General features: G+C 36.3%; 1 protein-coding gene across 1 annotated transcript in view; it reads left to right on the plus strand.

Moving 5' to 3' along the window:
• The window catches only part of atp8b2 (ATPase phospholipid transporting 8B2), an 82,982-nt gene that overhangs the window by 42,869 nt on the left and 17,936 nt on the right, over positions 1 to 22,177 (plus strand). Inside the window, exons 11-22 of the mRNA XM_056474609.1 lie at positions 1,964 to 2,122; positions 6,714 to 6,802; positions 6,896 to 7,092; positions 11,594 to 11,802; positions 13,067 to 13,101; positions 13,185 to 13,353; positions 13,558 to 13,746; positions 16,059 to 16,174; positions 17,856 to 18,020; positions 20,968 to 21,079; positions 21,159 to 21,264; positions 21,369 to 21,603. Coding sequence (XP_056330584.1) covers positions 1,964 to 2,122; positions 6,714 to 6,802; positions 6,896 to 7,092; positions 11,594 to 11,802; positions 13,067 to 13,101; positions 13,185 to 13,353; positions 13,558 to 13,746; positions 16,059 to 16,174; positions 17,856 to 18,020; positions 20,968 to 21,079; positions 21,159 to 21,264; positions 21,369 to 21,603 — 1,781 coding nt within the window. The remainder of the gene's footprint in view (positions 1 to 1,963; positions 2,123 to 6,713; positions 6,803 to 6,895; positions 7,093 to 11,593; positions 11,803 to 13,066; positions 13,102 to 13,184; positions 13,354 to 13,557; positions 13,747 to 16,058; positions 16,175 to 17,855; positions 18,021 to 20,967; positions 21,080 to 21,158; positions 21,265 to 21,368; positions 21,604 to 22,177) is intronic.

Consider the following 22,177-nt stretch of genomic DNA (forward strand, 5'->3'; position numbering starts at 1 on the left):
AAATATTGAGTATGTTTACATGGACACCGATAATCTGATTTTAATACAATTAAGACAGTACTCTGATTAAGAGTCTACCATGGAAACAGCGATTGATTAATTAAATCCGATTAAAGTCATAATCGAACTAAACATGTTTGTCGATTTTAGTTGCATCATTGAAGGGCAGTATAGACATGTAAACACCTTAATAAAACTATTACGTTCGTGTAGGATTTTCACCGCATTTTGCGACTGGATATTACAAACAAACACGACTGTTTGACACTGTTCTCTACAGAGAGCACCTACAGACCACAGACCGCTGCATCACGAAATGCAGAGGTTTTTCCCCATGCGCCATGCGGTATCAGTTCCATTAAAACTACACTCTTCCAGCAGTTCATTTTTGCTTGCAATATCTTGTTTGTCACAGGGGGCATGCATGAAATGTTCCTGAAAGAAAGTGAAAGTGCCAAACTGCAGTTAAAGTCGACAAATTAAAAATGAAACACAGAAAATGACATGAAACTGCAGAGGAAATGTGAATAGTGTGGTGACGCAATAACATTAGTCGAATTATGTACTGTAACATGTAAAACGGGATCATGAAAGGAACATTCAAAAAACAACTCATGCAAAGAACTTTCTTATTAAGATTAAGGCAAATAATTTAATTACTGATGTCCATGTAAACGTTGTCATCCATTCATTTTCTTTTTGGCTTAGTCCCTTTATTAATCTGGGGTCGTCACAGTGGAATGAACCGCTAACTTATCCAGCATATGTTTTACCCACTGGATGCCCTTCCAGCTGCAACCCATCACTGGGAAACACCCATACACTCTCATTCACACACATACACTATGGACAGTTTTGCATACCTAATTCACCTGCACTCATGTCTTTGAACTGTGGGGGAAACCGGAGCACCCGGAGGAAAGCCCACACGAACATGGGAAGAACATGCAAACTCCACACAGAATGCCAACTGACCAGTCGAAGCTCGAACCAGTGACCTTATTGCTGTGAGGCAATCGTGCTTCCCACTGCGCCACCATGTTGCCCGTGTCGCTTGTAAACGTAGCCAATGCATTGTATCACTGAACCTTCACTTGATAAATTGCCACCCTGATACATAAAATTAAAATAAACACATTTATAATGAAATAAATGCATAACTTTTCTGCACCATTTGATAAATTACTATAATAAGTAATAAAATAAATAAATTCGCCTTCAAATCATAGCATAGCATTGCATAGCATCACTGAAGACATTTAATGCACTGGTACCCTGATTAATATATATAAATATATATATATGAAGAGTTTGGATGCAAAAATCTCTAATTGTCGTCTGAACAACAATTATATTTATTTATATATATATATATGTGTGTGTGTGTGTGTGTGTATGTGTGTGTGTGTGTGTGTATATATATATATATATATATATATTTATATATATATATATATATATATATATATATATATATATATATATATATATATATATATATATATAGTGACGTCTTCAGTTTAATAAATGTTTTATTTGATTAACTATGAAAGAATGACTGAATTTAATGCTGTGTTAGTGCAGAAAGAAACAAAATAACTGGCTAAAGAATAGAAACACAAAAAATACAAAGCTAAATCAACTGTTTGCTGTGATTTATTGTACTGAAGGAGAGAGAGAAAGAGGAAAACTATATACTGAGTCAACATGATTAATGCATTATATGTGGTGGACAGTTTCTCTGCACCGTTTGTTTAACACTGCCACACACCCTAACACCAACAAATGAACATATACCATCATACTTGTGTCAGCACAGACCACTTCCTGTTTTTAACAACTATAAAAAAAAATCCAAATCTCACTAACTGCACAAAGGCCCAAGATGCTGAATAATGCATATTAAATAAAATGTTACTCTTTTAATGTTTTTGTTAAGTGTGAACTCATTTTTCCTCTTCAGGAGAAGTGGTGTGTGAGCCTCCCAACAACAAGCTGGACCGTTTCTGCGGGACGCTGTACTGGAGAGAGTGTAAATACCCACTCAGCAACCAGAACATGCTGCTCCGCGGTTGCGTGCTGCGCAACACTGAGAGCTGCTACGGCCTCGTCATATTCGCTGGTCAGTGTGTGCACTTGTTTAAGTTAGTTTTAGCCCACAAGCATGTTGAACATTTGAGGGGGACAAAAGTATTATTTTTTTAACAGTTTTTTGTCACTCTTTTTTCATTTTTTGTGGGTGTTGTAATGGCCATTTTATTCAAAGGAGACAAAATACACATAAGGGTGAGAATGTGTGTAATATACTGAGCATTGTCTCATCACATAATGTGTGTGAGATTGTTCTGTTGTGGTTTAATGTGCTGAGTATCATCATTGCTCAAACAATTTCCAATATTAAAATCAGTGCGATTTTTAAGTTAAAATTATTGATATCTTTCCATTCAACTGTTGTTAATATATATTTGTATATACTGTGTGGTCAATAAGTTTTACCCTGTGATTTTCAGCATAGGTGCATTTCCACAGTGAGAGACAGAATCTAAAAATAAACGTCCGGAAATCACATTGGATGATTTTTTTTAACAATTAATTTGTAAATTACTGTGTCAAATAAGTATTTAATCACTTGCTTTTCAGCCAGATTTTTGACCCTCAACGACCTGTTATTTTGGTTTTAAATAGTCCAGCTACACTCTGCTCATGATTCTAATTTAGTAGCACCTGTTTGAGGTCCTTAACTGTCATAAAGACACCTGTGCAGCCCACAATCAGTCAAAAGTCTAACTGTGCGTCCACACCGTAAGCGGAGAGAACATCCATACCGAAAGCGGTGAGAGCGTCCAAGGTCACTCTGGCCGCCCTAGCGACAACACTGTCTGCCTTTAGCTCTGGCGGTGAGAGCGTCAAAATTCGCTACATTGATCTCATATTTAAAGGAGCCGTTGCAGCAAATCAGTTACATTCCAGCATAAAACATGCTTTCTAGCGTGAAAATGTTGCGCACTTCTTATCAAATTCATTTAACAATGGAAGATCAAGTTGCCTAATTATCTTAATGTGTCCGTATGTCTGAAATATCCTGAAGCAGCAATACTGTTTTGTACTGTCGCATGAGAATACCGCTTTTTTAAAGATAAATATATATAACATTAATGCACATCAGTAACTCACCAGTAACTTATTTAATACATGTTTCTTTAAGAAAACATTGTAAATAGTTGAAAATCCGGCGACCGCAATAATCAAACCCCTAGGAACAACTGTGGTCGGAACCAAAGTTCACAGGTCATCTTCTTCTTCTTCTTGTGTGTTTTTTGGCGGTTGGCAACCAGCTTTTTGGAGCATTACCGTCACCATCAGGATTGGAGTGTGAATCAGGAGTTGACTAACTTACGCATTTCTTATAGTGTAGCAAAGCGGCACAAAAGATAAGTTCATTATAAAAAAACAAACAAACAAAAAGTTCACAGGTCTGTGTTCTCTGAACTCCTATCAAGCGGTGGACTTCTTCATTCTGATTGCTTGCCGCCAAACCGCATCATAGCTCTACCATAAAGTTGACTTGATTTCAACTCTCCTCGACGCCCACACCGGTGAAGTCGCCGCGATGCTCCTCGCCGCTTATCGCTGCTGGCTCTCATTGGAAATGAATGACTTCCGGCTACTTTGAGGCTCTCGCCGCTTTCGGTGTGAACGTACGGTAAGAACCAACATGAGCAAAACCAAAGAGCTGTCAAAGACATAAGAGTCAAATTTGTAGCACTTCACAAAGCTGGAAAGGGCTAGGGGGCAATTGCCAAGCAGCTTGGTAAAAAAAAACCTGTTGGAGCAATTGTCAGAAAATGGAAGAGGCTAATGATAACTGTCAATGTCCCTCGAACTGGAGCCCCACAGAAGATATCTCCTTGTAGGGTATCAATGATGCTAAGAATGGTCAAGAATCAGCCCAGAACTACACTGGAGGAGCTGGTCAATGCCGTGAAGAGAACTGGGACCACCGTTTCCAAGGCTAATATCAGTATTACACTAAGACGTCATGGTTTAAAATCAAGCATCGCACAGAAGGTTCGCCTGCTTAAATCAGCCCATGTCCAGGCCTGTCTGTAGTTTGCCAGGGATCGTCTGGATGATCCAGAGGAGTCAAGGGAGAAAGTACTGTGGTCAGATAAGACCAAAATAGAACTTTTTGGTCTAAACTCCATTCGCCATGTTTGGAGGAAGAAGAATCATGATACCATACCTACAGTGATACATGCGGCTGGAAGCATCATGCTCTGGGGGTGTTTTTCTGCACAGGGGACAGGATGACTGCACTGTGTTAAGGAGAGGATGAACGAGGCCATGTATTGTGAGATATTGGACAAAAACCTCCTTCCCTCAGTCAGAGCGTTAAAGATGGGTCGTGGCTTTAACATGACAATGACCCAAAGCACACAGCCAGGAAAATCAAGGCATGTCTCCGTAAGAAGCATATCAACATTCTGGAGTGGTCTAGCTCCAGACCTAAATCAAATAGAAAATCTTTGGAGGGAGCTGAAACTCTGTGTTGTTCAGTGACAACCCCGGAACCTGACATATCTAGAGAAGATCTGTATGAAGGAGTGGGCCAAAATCCCTCCTGCAGTGTGTGCAAACCTGGTGAAGAACTACAGGAACCGTTTGACCTCTGTAATTGTTAACAAAGGCTTCTGTACCAAATATTAAAATTTTTTTGACTCAAGTGATGAAATACGTATTTGACACAGTAATTTACTTATAAATTATACAAATCATACAATGTGATTTTCAGATTTTTAGTTTTAGATTCTGTCTCTCACAGTGGAAATGCACTTATGCTGAAAAGTCTAGACCCATTTTTTCCGTAGGTCCATGATTTCCAAAGAAGATCTTAAATCACAGAGTGATCAAACCCCTATTGACCTCACTATCAGTTTTTTGTATTTGATTTTGACCCTCAAATATCAGCAGCAACTGGGTTGTAGGTTGCCGGGTTTTCGTATGATTTACAGTTGTGTGAGTAGGATGTGTTTCATACAAAACCAGGTAACTGGATCTAACAATAGCCCAGTCTTAGAAAATATATAATGATGTGATTATTCAGATAACAATGTTTGGGTCATACAATTTTCTGGAGTTTCCTGTGAGATATAGCAATGGCAGCCTCACACCTTTTCATTGATTAAAAACTAAAACATTGCAGAGTAATTCTCCATGAACAATACAGCATTGCCTTCTTTGATTTGACTGGCCATCGGAGTCATTTTAACATTAAAGAGCACAGTCAGGTCGGCACCAATAACCTAGAGGTACTCATGGTGACATGAGTCAGATTCCTGGCTTGAGGTCCTTTGCCAATCTTTCCCCTCATTCTCTGCTCCCTTCACTTTCCTGTATGTAATATCCACTGACCTGTACATTAAAGGTGAAAAATAAGTGAAGTTTATTTATAAACAAATTTCCAGAGGATCACGTGCTTACTGTATGTTTGTTCACAGCTGTTTCAGCATTAGCTCATGACTAATTATCCTATCAGATGATTCCTAACTCGCTATAAATAACCAGAGTTTTTTCATGTCCATATTATCGTCTTGAAGAACACCCCCCCCCCCCCCCAACCCTACTTTCCCTCCTTTCAAACAGGCGACACGGTGGCCAGTGATTAGCACTGTTGCCTCACAGCAAGAATGCCCCTGGTTTAATTTCCTTCCAAACCAGGTGACATTTCTGTGCGGAGTTTTGCTCATTCTCCCCATGCTCGTGTGGGTTTCCCCGGGTCCTCCGGTTTCCTCCCACAGTTCAAAAACAAGCACCCTAAACAATTAATCCAAAATATTTTTAGCCAAGCTCTGAGTACACCTCTTCTCAGCATCCATATCTGACACTTGACTCCCCCCTTGCTTATTGTAGCTATCAAGATCTACCTGAGCTCAAACTCCCCTCTCGCCCTGCAATGGGAGGGAGCCCAGGCCTCGAGGATCTTATAAGCTCAGGGCTCTCTCCCGGGACAGCATGCCAAACAAGCTTTATTATCAATCATCAGCTAAGCGTGAACTCTTGAATTATAGTATTTAAGAAAGCCAGTACGGTCTGGTTCACATTACTGTCAGAATTGTTTTTAGATGTTGTGTCATATGGGAGATGCTGGAGAAAACAAGAGACACAATATTCACATACTGTAGGACAGCAATGGACAGTGGAACTAACCCTTGTGTGCTGTTGGGGATGTTTTTATCCACTCTAGGGTGATTTTAAGTCTTAATTTGGCCACAACTTTCTCTGTGTTTCAGCAAATGGAATGTTTTTTGGTGACAGATCTTATTTTGAAACATATTTTGGCAAAAAAATTTTCAAAACAAAAAGGGTAGTAAATTTGAACAGTATACAAGGGTTAAAAAAGTATTTTGTGTGAACAGTCTTAACAGATACATTCAGATTCAGCAGGTTTTGTAAGTTTGGTTTCTATTAAACCTGAAATTCATTTGCTTTTAGTTTAGCATCTTTATGTCTGTCTAAAAAAATGACAGTGTGATCATTAAATTAAACAGAACTAAATACTCCATTTTCTTTTTGGACTGTACCAAATGAACAGAGAAAATGGGTTGGGGTTGAATGGGAAGACCTCAATATGTCTGTGGCGGTTACAGCTCAGAGTGATTGTGTATGTGCGTTTAGTTTTCAATTTAACCTGTCATTTTTTTGGTTGACCTCAGGTCCTGACACCAAACTAATGCAGAACAGCGGACGGACAAAGTTCAAGCGAACCAGTATAGACAGACTGATGAATACACTGGTGTTGTGGGTGAGAAACTCATGTTAATGTTAAATGTTACTGAAAATAATAGGCACACATTTAAAGATTTGAAATCAATCCCGTTTACATCTACATCATCAGATTTTTGGGTTCCTGGTTTGCATGGGAGTGATCTTGGCCATAGGAAATGCAGTTTGGGAGAAGGAAGTTGGTGCTTTGTTCCAAAGTTTTTTACCCTGGGATCCTCCAGTGGACAACTTCCTGTTCTCTGCATTCCTGTCCTTCTGGTCCTACGTCATCATCCTCAACACAGTGGTGCCAATTTCACTCTATGTCAGGTAAGAGACAGAGTGAGCAGGATGTGGAGATCTCAAACTAAAAAAATACAGAGGAAATGGCTTGAACTGATGAAAATAAGTTATAAAGGAAAGTGCAACCCTCAGAAGATGTAGATTATCACAAGCTCAATCTAAATATAAATATACTATTACAAACTGAAAATTAATATTTTAAAATATATGAGGTTTGTTAGTTATTTTGTATAGTTGTGTTTTTGTAATTGTCTGTGGGTAAACACAACAATGAAATGTTTGGTCATTTGCATTGGTCAAAAATGTTTACTGTAGTAATTATAATTTGCAGGGTATTATTCTTTATTTACTTATATAATCAGTTACCTAACTGTAATCTATTAATATTGTTATGTCTGCCTTGTTATCACTTTTTATTATATTGAAATTATTTTTGTTTACTGAAATACATCATAAATGCAAGTTAAATAATTGAAAACTATGAGTTTAAAGGGCCATGAAACCCCGCTATTTTGGTTCAAGTCTACCTCCGAATTTTTTCTAAAAAGTCTTCGAGATGGGCATGGCCGGCAGAGCATGGAAAAAAGAGGGCAGCGAACAACTGCCACAAACCATGAGATGCATGATTTTATAGTTTACAAAGTTGAAATGCAAAGAAATAAACAGTAAGTAATTTAATGTCCTGCTACATTTGTTATTCGTAACTTCATATTCACAAAACCACAATTTGTTATATCATTATAAAAATAATCATGTTTACACAGTATAAACACTATAAATAAGGAGGACTTGTCTCCTCCTCAATCCCCCTGTCTATTCCGACCATTAGTACTGCCAGTGATTTTAAACATAGGCGAACACAGCAGCACAGATATAGGTGATGTGTCTGAATGGTAACGAACTCCTATGATAAAAGTCAAAGTCTGCCATTCTTCAATTCTCGTACAGCTCTACTGACAAAAATGATTGCTGCAAACCATCAGCTTTGACAGCATCGCAGGGAAAAGCATGCAACAAACCCTGTGGATCATGGAAACAAACACATGCAACTCGTGCAGTGCTCTTATGCTCTTACGCGTTCTCACCAAGTCTGAGTCTCACAGCTTGGCAGGTCTGCCTTGCCTTCAGAAAGCATGTGCTTTTATGAATAATTAAAAAGCAGGGTCTTCTCATAGAATAAGAAAGCTATGAATAATAACGAGAAACTGACACGTCCTCACTGGACAGGCAGATGCACACCCGGAAGATGAAATTAGCTGAATTTAAGCTTAAAATTATTCAGTTTACACCACAATTAAAGGTTACAGGTGCCTTAACGTTGTCTTAACTGATGCTCAGCAAAACAAAAAAGTACTCCAGGTTGTCTTTAACCTTTAAGGACTGTTAAGGATTAAATAAGTAAAAAACTGTACTTAAAACTGATAAAAAAAATATTAAATATAAATTTTTATATAAAAGTCTTATTATAATATACACAACAATATAACATGAATAACAAAAAAAGATTTAGAAGTTAACTGTAACACACACTATTTTGCAGTCACAATATTCCAGTTTATACAAAATAGTCCTGGATGCTGCAGATTAATTGAAGATTTAAAAAGGCAAAGAAATGCACAATCTCAATTTTGAAGTTGTTGACTAAAAGAAGGTGATTGTATAGCATTAGTACAATCTACTTTTCATTCAGCCCGGTTTCTCTTTTATTTCCCTGTTGTTGTATTGCTTTCTACAAAAATCCAAAAATTTATTTACATTCATGGAAAAATGGCTGTTCAAATCTTAAAATATATGTTCTTTGATTCAGATGCAGTTTTTAAGCATCAGCTTAAGTTAATTTTATGCTTGAGACATCTTTTATTTGTTATTCAGTTTATTTTATTTTGATTTATTTTGTTGTTTTTTTATATTTCCTCAGACTTTCTCCGACAGGTAAGAGTTAGACCCTGTGGTAGACTCTCCTTTTTTTCTTTCTCTGCCATAACCACAGTCTCCCATATAACACAGTCCATCTATAACACCACTAAAATCCTAAACCGAGCCCTTCTGCACCGGCCCTGTGAATGACCTCTAATGCTGTTCAGTCAATGTAACTCTCCTAAAAGTCAGACAGAAACAACTGCAGCATCATGGCACAGCACATGCACACTGGTTTATGAGGTCTTTATGAATTAACATTGTCAGATCCTTCTTTTAATCCTCATGCAGGCTGCTGTGCTATTGTCTGTCTCAGATGCGCACTAAATAACATGTAGATCAGTGTGTGTTTTTTGTGTACATTACCAGTCAAAAGTTCGGAATTAGTATGTTTTTTAAGGGACTCTGCTTAAGCCTATTCTGGGGTGCGTTTCCGAAAACCATCGTTGGCCAACTAGGGTTGCAAGTTTCGTCGTTACAAACAGTTCAGTGATTTGACGTTTCCCAAATCCATCGTTCTAACAAACATTCGCAAACTGCATCGCAAACTTGTATGCTTGCAACTACACCTCTAGAGCTGTAGTTAGAAGCATAGTTCCTGGCTGTGTTCTATTCCCAGTTATCCCCCCTATACCCTATTCATTTAGAACATTCTAACATTTAAACTTGAAATGAATTGAAAAAAAAAAACATTAAAGGCATCTCTCTTAGGTGTAATTTGCTTTTAACCTCTTAAGGCCCAAGGTGTTTTTTTACATGCATTTTTTATTTCTTTTTGCCATTTGGGCTTATTAGAACCTATTTAGAATAAAAACCTAAGTATCATCTTTTGATACAATGTACTTTTAGAGAAAAATGGTGTCCATATATGTGGACTTGTGGTCCGAATTTACATAAAACATTGACTATCAGAGAGTAAAAACACATTTTTCTCCCCATTTTGGACAGTTAAAAATAGTGTTTGGGACATTTCATATGCAGCAAAACAGTTGCAGGATGACACTGTATGTCTGTAACAAAATATAAAACATTCAACATTTATGCCAGTTTGAACACAGCCGTGGCTCATGACGAAAGCTATAGGTTACCTATTATTTAAAGCGGAATTTATGTAACGTCTCCAAAGCTTGTGAAAACAAAAATATATAGCATACGTTAATGCTTTTAATTTATTGTAGGTTATATATTACGAAATGTATTTGTATACTGTATGACATAGGCCTGTTGGTTAAAACATTTCTGCAGTGGTTTGAATGTCATATTGTAAAAGTATACTTTTAAAAAAAAAACATAAATAAAAATAAAATCCTACTTAATTATAATAATATTAATCATTATTATTATTATTATTATTATTATTATTATTATTATTATTATTATTATTATTAAGTATGATTTTTTTACATTTCTTAATAAATAGCCTACTGTAAATTAGGCGTACAACCATGAACGATTTATATAATTTAAACATGAGATTAGAATACATGTTAGCTTAGTGATTTTTATATGGAATATTCCTAATAATATTTGTAAAGGACCCATATATAGGTCCTATATGTGTCGCTTACATATATTTCAATTGATACGAAAAACAAGTGCATGTTTTTTTTACCAAAACTGGATTTTTTTTTAAATGCAAGTGCGTGTAAAACAATATCATTTGCACAAAAAATAAGTTGTTACTCCACCCTATTTAGAGCGTCATTATGGACGTTTTATGTTATAGCTAGCATGGTTAAAATGATGGATCTGCGACAGAGAAAGTATGATTTTGGGAAACACTCCTCACAACATCGTTCTTTTCCCAAACGATGCATTGTACTATGGTAGTTCAGCCGCGAGTTGTTTGGGAAATGCACCCCTGCTCACCAAGACAATATAATTATTTGATCATTTGTCATAAAAAATGTTAAATTGCGAAATGCTATTATACTTAAAATGTTTGTTATTAAATGTTATTTAAAATATGTTTATTCCTTCAAATTTGAATTCATTGCATCATTGCTCCAGTCTTCAGTGTCACATAATCAGTTATTATTGGTACTCAATCATTAATAATGAGTCTTTTAATTATCAGTGTTGATCATTGTTTTGTAGAAAAAGGTGTTAGGATTATTTGATGAAAGTTCAAAATAACAACCTAACTCTATTTTTGACGTTATAAATGCCTTTTAAACAATTAAATGTGTCCTTGATGAATAAAATTAAATACATTTGGTACTTTTGAATGATACTAAATTACAGTTTCCACAAACAAAATGAAGAAGGCCAACAAACACTGATGCTAATAGTAAATGTTTCTTGAACAGTATGTAACAGTAATATTATAATGAGTTCTGAAGGATCATGTGACATTGAAAACTGGAGTAACGATACTAAAAGTTCAGCTTTGAATACATTTTAATATACATTCAGTAAGAAAACTGTTGTTTAAATAATAATATTTCTTCTTGTTTTTTTTTCCAGTATCACTATTCACATAAATGCAGCCTTGGAAAGAAAGCAGAATATGCATATTTTAAAGGGAGTTCAAACTGCAGTCAATTTGTGTGTTGCTGCTGGAGATCAGGTCACATATACGTTTCTCTTTCCCTCTGTGTGAATGTGTTAGTGTGGAGGTGATTCGTCTGGGTCACAGTTACTTCATTAATTGGGACCGGCGGATGTTCTGCAGTCGCAGTAACACGGCAGCAGAGGCCCGGACCACCACACTGAATGAAGAGCTGGGACAGGTGGAGTACATCTTCAGCGACAAGACAGGAACACTCACCCAAAACATCATGACCTTCAACAAGTGCTCCATCAACGGCCACGCATACGGTGAGAAATACAACGTACAAGCAGTTACTGTATACTTTGTTCAGCTGGTCATTATGACAATATCACTAGGCTTGTGTACTTTTGAAAGTGTTTGCTTAGTGAACGACTGTGTTTTATCTTTGCTATGATGACAGTTAATAATATTTGACTAGATATTTTTCAACATACTAGTATTCAACTTAAAGTGACATTTAAAGTCTTAACTAGGTTAATTAGGCAAGTTAGGGTATGTAGGCAAATCAGTGACTATGTTTACATGGACATCAGTAATAAAATTATTTGCCTTAATCTGTATAAGACAATAACACGTGTAAGGTGTTTACATGAATTGCGTTTTGAATGCTTTCATGATCCCATTTTAAATGTTACAGCACATAATTCGATTAACGTCATTGTGTGACCACGCTATCCACATTTCCTCCAGAGTTTCGTGTAATTTCGGGTATTTCATTTTTGATTTGTTGACTTTAATGGCAGTTTAGCACTTTCATTCAGGAAAATTTCATGCATGCCCCCCTGTGACAAACAAGAAGAGTGTTGGAAGAGTGTTGTTTTAATGGAATTTGATATTGTACGTTGTATGGGGGAAAAAAAACTGTATTTCACGATGCAGGTGACGATGCAGGTGTGGTCCTTCACTGACTTGGTAGGTGCAGAGAATAGTGTCAAACAGCCGTGCGTGTATCCTGTCCTACATGACGGTAATAGTTGGATTGCGGTGTTTACATGTCTGTACTGCACTTCAATAATGCGACTAAAATCGACATACTCCACATGTCTTGATTCAATTTTTGTTTAGTTCGATTATGACTTTAATCGGGTTAATTTAATCAAAAATCACTGTCTATATGACTCTTAATCTGAATGTTTTTTTAAAAATAGGAAAGGAAGAAAAAAATATTATAGCAAATACTGTGAAAAAATCCTCGCTCTGTTAAACATATATTTTTTATAACAATATTTGAGGGAAAAAAATCACAGGAACGCTGTTCATTTTGACTTCAACTGTATGTGTATTTATTTAATCTGTGGAAGGCGTAGGACCAAACAAATATCCAATCAAAATATTAAGATATACTCTCTTGCCTGCCTGTCAGTATGTTTATTTGCAATAAGGATGGGAGAAACAAAGCTAGTTAAAGGCTTTCAAACAGCTGAACCAATTGCTTCTCAAAATGATTCACTGTTACAAAGCATTCAAAACACCACATGCTGGGGACTCCTGCGTACAGTATATGATTCTAGTGTGTCTCTCATTTCACAGGTGAAGTAATGGACGTTCTGGCTGCTCAGCAAAAGGTCAGTTTCTCCATAATTCCCTCTGTAACTTCATTTTTGAAATGCTGTTTATGATAAAGAGCCAACACATCTGTTACTGGCAGAGGGTGCAGCCGCTGGACTTCAGCTCGTGGAACCCCTTGGCCGATCGGGGTTTCTGTTTCTATGACCAGTCTCTGCTGGAGGCTGTGATGGTAGGAGACCCGGCGGTCCACGAGTTCTTCAGGGTCTTGTCTCTCTGCCACACGGTCATGAGCGAGGAGAAGAGCGAGGGTAAGCATCTGGAACAGTATTAGAGGATCGATCATCTGCCCTACTCAGAGCTGTTCCATCCAATGAAGCAAGGAAGCTGTTGGCTTTAATATCATTAGAAGGAAATGATGGAGCAGTTCTGAATTGTAATATGATTATTATATCTGATTATCTGTCCTTCTTCATGAGGTTCTCTTTGTTTATTCTCTCTGTGTTTCTCTGAAGGCGAGCTGGTGTATAAGGCTCAGTCTCCAGATGAAGGGGCTTTAGTAACTGCTGCCCGAAACTTTGGTTTTGTGTTTCGCTCTCGCACACCTGGCACAGTCACCACACAAGAGCTGGGCAAAGCGGTTACTTACACACTCCTCGCCATCCTGGACTTCAACAACATCCGCAAGAGAATGTCTGTCATAGGTAACTCAAACACACACTCTCATTGACTACGTTTACATAGACACTAATAATTCGATTTTAATGGAATTAAGACAATACTCTGATTAAGAGTTAACCATGTAGACAGCGCGTTTTGATTAATTTAATCAGATTATGGTCATAATCGAACTTTAGAAAAATCGAATTAAGACATGTGGAGTATACCGATTTTAGTTGAATTACTGAAGTGCAGTACAGGCATGTAAACACCTTAATCGAATTATAACCGTCATGTAGGACTTTTCGCTGCTTTTTGCGACAGGGTAGTCCACACACGCGGCTGTTTGACACTGTCCACACACACGGCTGTTTGACACGCGGCTGTTTAACACTCTTGCCTCGGTTATTGTATGTTGGTTAAAGTATGCATTGTTTGGTCTAGGGCCCTAACATAAACCTGGCACGATAAGGCGAAAGATGTGTTTGGCAGAATTTGTTGTTTCAGACCAGCGCAACCCTAATTTTCGCATTTTGTGCCACGTTGTTTAAATAGCAAATCCATTTGCGTCACTTTGTGGACTCATGTGTGCTCTAGTCTAAAAAGGAGGTGTGTTAAGGCGCATACTTGGCATGCTGCTATTTTGAAGAACTGAAACAGACTAAAATAGTTTTTCCTCTTACAAAGTCCGCCATCTAAATAGCAAAGAGCCATGGCGCAATACAACTGAATCTTAAAAAAGAATGTGAGATGAGAGTCTGATTAGTTTAATGCACGTTATCCACAAAACACACCCATAACTCATTAAGAGAATAAGCACAACCTTGTTAGACTATGTGGCAGGGCGCAAAGCGTATTTTTCCATCTTTAAAATAGCAAAAGTGGAGACTGACATGCTCTTAATGCTTTTGGCCATGCGCTTCAGACTTTGTGCCTAGATCATTAAAAAAGAGCCTCTAGAGTCCATTGCAGCTTTCATTTGGCAAGGACCAATAAATAGGATTCATGAACCAAGCAATCAGTTTAACCATCATCCATCCATCTCCCTTTGGATTTCAAGGTGCCCCCTACAGATAAAAATGACCAAAGGAATTAGAAATTATAAAATGGTCCAGAAATCTATAGTTTATTTCCAAATTATTATTAACCCCCCACTAAAGTTTTAAATAATCACCCAGATGGGCCATGCGGTGGCACAGTACATAGTGCTGTAGCCTCACAGCAAGAAGGTCGATGGTACGAGCCTTGGCTGGGTCAGTTGGCGTTTCTGTGTGGAGTTTGCATGTTCTCCGGGTGCTCAGGTTTCCCCCACAGTTCAAAAACATGCAGTACATGTGAATTGGGTAGGCTAAATAGTCCATAGTGTATGAGTGTGAATGAGTATGTATGGATGTTTCCCAGAGATGGGTTGCAGCTGGAAGGGCATCCGCTGCGTAAAACATGTACTGGATAAGTTGGCGGTTCATTCCGCTGTGGCGACTCCAGATTAATAAAGGGACTAAGCCAAAAAGAAAATGAATGAATGAAAAATCACCTAGATAATATACAAACAATGCAGACCCAAACATACATTTAAATAAAAAACTAAAACTTTGGGTTTACATGCTGTAACAAAAAAAACAACAACATTTGACTGTTTTTAAAAATCATAATTACACTACAAAAAATAAAGATCTGCCACCCTTGCTAAACTTTTTGTGCGGTTATCTGTTGCAAACTCAAAGTGTACAGTTTTTAAACATTGTTTAGACTGCAATGCCATATGGTTTAGTGCTGTGCGAAATAGAAAGAGCTAGTAAAATGCCCCTGGGACAGAGAAATCAGGATACAGCATAAAATACTGCCCTGCCAAGCAACATAAATAAGTGGAGCATTAGTGCTAAATTCAATACAGAAAGAGTTGTGTGTGTCATATACGCTCTCATAATGCTGAATTATGGCCCTTGTGTTTGATTAAGTGGTGCTTGCGTTGCAGAAGGCATTTCATTTCTGTTTGCATATTGTCATTTATGTCCATTTGGTACATGTTTACATGGACAAAGGAGGGATTTATTGACGGCACTGCAGAAATTTCACCTAATCTGTTTTGTTAATGATTTATTCAGCATAACAGCAGCCATAATATCAAACGAAGACAATTAAAAGACAATTGTAAAACAAGTCATACTTTATACATTATTCGTTTTTTTTTTAAACAAGATTAAAAAGTAAATTCAACATGCATTTTCATAAAAGAAGTCAGATAATGTTATGACTATGAGATAATACGAGATATAATAAGAATAGAGCATCTGTCATCACTGCAGTGGAGCAAGGACTGTAATTCAGAGTGTGTGTCGGTGTGTGTGGTTCTCAGTGAGGAATCCTGAGGGCCGTATTCGTCTGTACTGTAAGGGTGCTGACACTGTGCTTCTAGAGAGACTTCACTCTTGCAACCATGAAGTAATGACCATCACATCAGACCACCTGAATGTAAGTGCATTTCTGGTTTTTGTTTGTTTTGTGGTTACTGTCAGGTTACCTTCACTGTTTGTTTTGAGTCCTTGAAAGCTGTATGACTTGCAGCTATCATTTAAATTGAACAACAGAGCCCTCTAGTGGATGTTGTAGTATTTTTTTTTTTCTTATTAGATCATCTGTACAGTATTTACAATATATAATTAATAGATATTTTGTTCGTCATTTATATAAACATTTGGAATAGTACATTTCAAATATAGAGTATATGGAAATAAAATGGGTTTGCAAAGTCAGCCTTATTTGTTACAATGTGCAGGTCTGGAAAATCAAACCAAACATTTGTTTGAAATAGTTTTGTGAGATGAATAGTGATTTAAAATTCTGCCATCATTATTGGAAATATTTCTAATACAATTAAAAATGATAAACTAGCAGAAATAATAAATGTAATAATTCAACACTTTCCGTGCCATACACACTTGAGAGGGTTTGGGTCAATAAGTAAGTTTACTGTAAGTAAGTTAATATGTATGTATGTGTATATGTGACCCTAGTCCACAAGAGTCAGTCTGAAGTTGTACTGTATTGGTCAGAATTATTAATTTTACTTCTATGCCAAAATACGTTAGAATAGTAACTGAAGTTCATGTTTCATGAATAGCTAAGTATTTTTTTTACTGTGAAAATATCAAAACTCATTTTTTCTATTAGTCATATGCTTTGAGCTTAATTTAGACAGCTTCAAACTTATTTTTTGAACCCTCAGATTCCAGATTTTCAATTAGTAGTATCTCGGCTAATATTGTCCAATTCTAACAAACCATACCTCAGTGAAAAGCTGATTCATTCAGTTTTCATGTGGTGTTTAAAGGTGCTGTATGTAAGTTTTTGAATCTTCTAAAGCATAAAAATACCATAATATGTTTGCAGATATTTAGGAAACATGCCAAGTGAGCATGCTTGTTTATCTGAAAAACAATGCTGAAGTCAGATATTCTGCTTTGAAAATGTGTTTTCCGTGCTGGAATGCTGTCTTTGTTGTGGTCGTTTTAACCTGCCTAATTCCAGTTTAACCAATTATATTTCAGCACCCCGAGTTGCTTTGGTGGAAAACAGCGTATTCCATTCATTCATTAAGAAAGGCTCTGAAAGTATGCGTCCGTGACAAAAATGTGACCTCCGGTTTAGTTCCACATAAGGGTTATTAGTTAGCAAATGATATAAATATTACAAACGTAAACTTTAGGTGAGCAGGTTACATTGTAACCACATGTCTAAGCAACGTGCTTCGTGACGAGATACACAGCTTGGCTGAGATTGAGCGATTTGGCTGTTTGCACCAGACGAAACCCAACAGAAATTTAAATACAGCCATTCAGAAGCACAGAATATCTGCACTCACACGCAAAATGGTAAGGCTTATATCTGCTGCTGCTTTCAGTATATAGCAATAAATGTTATGTAAAATGGCATTCAAACTAAAATCTAATCTATACAAAAGTCTTTTTGTATACATAAAAAGCATAAGAGCAAGAAATGTTCAGACAACTTTAATGTTTTTAATAACAAAATGTCAATCAAATTGGTGAATGTTCCATCACCATTAGGCGTAACAGATACTTTCTATAAAATTTACAACAGTTAGCAGAACATACTTATTCTGACCAGCATTAATGTGTGTGTGATTCTACAGGAGTATGCAGGTGACGGGTTGCGGACTTTGGCAGTAGCATATCGGGATCTGTCAGAGGAGCAGTGGGACGAGTGGTCAGAGCGATTTCGTGGAGCTGATAAAGCCACAGACTGCAGAGAAGACCGACTCGCTGCTGCTTATGAGGAGATAGAACAGGATATGATGGTGCATTCAGTTACTCCTTTCTTTTCTTAGTCTTTCTTGCTCTTTCTTATAAGTGAAGTATAATGTTCATTGTTTGGGTTAATTTGAATTAGTCTTGAGCTTCTTTATTGTGGGATAACAACTGACTGGGTGTACATTTACCACTTATTATATGGCTACTTACAAATGAGTATACAAAATATTGATTTGAGCCTGTAAATTGTATTAGCAAAGAAAGCAGTGATGAGTTTAAACTAATATACAAGGCAAATGGTTATTATTATTATTAAGTAATTTTGGGGATGCGGGACATTACTGATTTGAACTGAAACTCTTTTAAAATCTTACCTGATTGTTATCTTATAATCCATTGATCAGCCATTCTTGCAATGAATAGTCAATAAATAAAACATTAATATAATATATCATTAATATTATAATGCTATTAATACTGAGGTTCTCTTATTTTAATAACAATAACAAAGACACAATATGGAGTTCAAAGTTTAATTCAGTCTATTTTAATGTCTTTACATAGTGGAGATCAAAATTAGAGAACTATTTAAAAACACTTGATTTTTTTTCCATAGTTATGCAACCTTTATTGTGCAAACTTTGAATTAATTTTAGTATCATGCTAGTAAAACAGTATAGCAAAAAATACAACCCCAGAAAATGTTGGGACGGTATGGAAAACACAAGTAAAAGAAAGAAGTGATTTCTAAATTTACTTTGACTTGTATTTTATTGCAGACAATACAACAAACATTTAATGTGTTCCTCATGATTTTTAGTTTATTTTTTTCCCAAAATAAACACGTATTCCAATTTTGGTTCTTGCAACACATTTCAAAAAAGTTGGAAAAGTAGAGCGTTTACCACTTTGTAATGTTGCCATTCCTTTTCAGAACACTTGTTTAGGATTTTTACAATGTCTAGGAGCAAAAGACACCAAGTGATGATATGTTTAGATGTTATTTTGTCCCATTCTTCCAGCAAACAAGTCTTAAGGGTGGCAACAGTACAAGGTTTTTACGTTGTTGCATTTTGCATCTTTAAAATGCGCCACACCCAGAATCCTCTGAGCCCAGAGAAGTCAATGGCACTTCTGGACACTGTTTACATAGGGCTTCCTTTTGGCACAGTACAGTTTTACTTGGCATTTGTGGATGCAACTACGTATTGTGTTACTTGACAAAGGTTTGCCAAAGTAGTCCTAACCACATGTGTTGATGTCGCTTATAGATAAAAGACAATTCTTGATGCAGTGCCGCCTGAGGGATTGGAAATCACGGTTGTTCAGCTTAGGCTTGCTGTAAATTCCTGTAAATTCCTCCAGATTCCTTTAGTCTTTTAATTGTGTTATGCACTGTTGAAGGTGAAATATCCAAATATTGAAATGTTTTTAAACATTTCAATAATTTTCTCACATCGCCAAACTGGCGATCCTCTGCCCATCTTTGCTCCTAAAAAACTAGATCTTTCTTGGATGCTGATTTTGTACCAAATCATAATTGCAATCACCCGTTGACATCACCGGTTTAAAATCACATCATTATTTAATCAATTTACCTGATTACTAGCCCTAAATTGCTCCTGTCTCAACTTTTTTTAAATGTGTTGTCAAAATTGAAATACGTGTTCGTTTACATGAAAAATCATGAGGAACACATTAAATAATGTTTGCTGCATTGTCTGCAATGAAATGCAAGTCAAAATAAAATTTAAAAATCACTACTTACTGTACTTATACCAACTTGTTTTGATTTGGGGTTGTATATAAGGCAAAATAAGGTGCTTAATTGAACACCTTGTAGTTATTTTGGAAAGCACAGTGATGATGGTGATATTTTATAAGCAATATAATAAAAGTCATAGATTAGGAACAAATTTGGTGAAAACTGTCATGTTAGGCTGCCAGTTAAATATGGTTTATGTGAAAGTATTCTCTAATTTTGATCATTGTTATTTTTCAAATTTCTAAATTAGTTTTTTATATACTGCGCTCATGAGCTGTTCTTTAAAAACTGGTCTTTTACTCCTGTTAGGACTTGTAGGAAGTTGTAGGTTGTTCTCTAATTTTGACAACATCTATAGCTGCAGCAGATGTCCAAGATAGCTGCATCTGTAATAAAAGTCTTTTTTTACAACATGCAAACTCCACACAGAAATACCAACTGCTAACTTCTGAGCCACCTTGTCACAGTATAATATTAACTATTTAATATTATTAATTCTAAATTTACTGTAGGTTACACTTTATTTTAGACAATCACGACACTTATTGTTTGTGTTATAAGTGTTTGGAAAAGCCCCTTTTGGGCTTTGATCTTAATTGTGCTGTTTTGGTGACTGTCGCTTTAAATTCAAACAAGATTGTGCTTACAACCCTTATTTAAAAAGAGGGTGGAGCTACACATGCCTCATATGCTCATATGCAACTTCATATGCTAATGAGGGAGAGAGATCACTAATGGGTGGGGCTTTCCCTTTCTGACGACATGTACAATTGGAAAATGTCAATCAAAGTGTTTCTGCTGACTGTTTTTTATCAAGTGTGATCATAAAAAAAAAATATTTATTTCATTAGAAGCTGGTTAAATATACACAAACCGTTGCCACAAAAATAAAAGTGATTTTTGCATAATATGTCCCATCCAAGGTACAATTCTTGCTATTAATGAACCTAGTTGTTGAAAAGGTACTAGTTGTTGTTTAGGTATTATGTATGACTGGGGATGTAGAATAAGTATGTCTTAATAATATGGAAGTAAAAATCATCTAGTTAATAGTGAGAATTGTTACTTATACTAAAGTAAAAATACTCATTCATTCATTTTCGTTTCGGCTTAGTCCCTTTATTAATCTGGGGTTGTCACCGCGGAATGAACCGGCTTAAGTAAATACTTTAATACTAAATATAAATTTATTATAAATATAATTTTAAACCATTTAATTCTTGCTATAGTTATTGGGGGCCACAGCTATAGAAGATAAACTGCAAGAGGGGGTTCCTGAAACTATTGCCATTCTCTCGCTGGCAAACATCAAAATCTGGGTGCTCACTGGAGACAAACAAGGTAAGCAGTGCATTGAATTTATTTAGTTTGAGTTGACAGAATGGCAACTTTACCATATCTATACATTTCTCTGTCACAGAGACTGCAGTGAACATTGGTTACTCCTGTAAGATGCTGACAGATGACATGACGGAGGTCTTCATTGTTAATGGACACACTGTTCAAAGCGTGCGTGAGGAACTGAGGTACATTGCTGACGCTTAACCGATCTTTCCATCAGCACGTGAAATTTGAGAGGCTGGAAAATTTATGTTTTTTTTTTTGTTTTTTTATGTTCTGCCATGTGCAGAAAAGCAAGAGAGCGGATGCTAGAGTCAGCACGCACCAGAGACGGAGGGAAGGAAGCTGAAGCTCAGGGGTGGAGCGGCGCTTGTGCCTTTGGAAATGGATGTGGAGCTGCAGGTGCTGCTGCTGCAAACTGGACACCTGATGAAAGTAAATGTCCCCCTGCTCAGGCTCCGCCCTCCTCCTTACTGGAGTCAATCAGTGGAGAGTTTGCCCTCATCATCAGCGGGCACAGCCTGGTAAGTGCCAACATCATTCAGGAGTGTTATTGAAATAAAATTAATTCAAAAGGGGGTTGAGGTTAATTCAGTCTCATTCTATGTTTATTTATATACTATTTATTTAATTGTTATTATTTTGAGTTTGGCTTTTTAAGGTGGCTTTTTTGCAGAGTATGGTGGAGTGGGGTATTCCAGCCAAATATATATATATATATATATATATATATATATATATATATATATATATATATATATATATATATATATATATATATATATATATATATATATATATATATATATATATATATATACACACACACACACACACACATACACACACACACATCAAATACATATATATATATATATATATATATATATATACACACATATATATACATATATATACGTATATATACACATATATATATACAGTACATTTATATACGTATATATACAAATATATTTACATATATATACATTCTATGTTAGTTTTATAGTTTTAGTTGTGTTGACCTGCTATAATGGAGCACAAAGCAAATTCTGCATTAAGCATGATTTTGCAGGAGATTTCTTAAGAAATATTTCT

This window comes from Danio aesculapii, chromosome 16 (assembly GCF_903798145.1).
Source record: "Danio aesculapii chromosome 16, fDanAes4.1, whole genome shotgun sequence".
In the NCBI taxonomy this organism is placed as follows: Eukaryota; Metazoa; Chordata; class Actinopteri; order Cypriniformes; family Danionidae; genus Danio; species Danio aesculapii.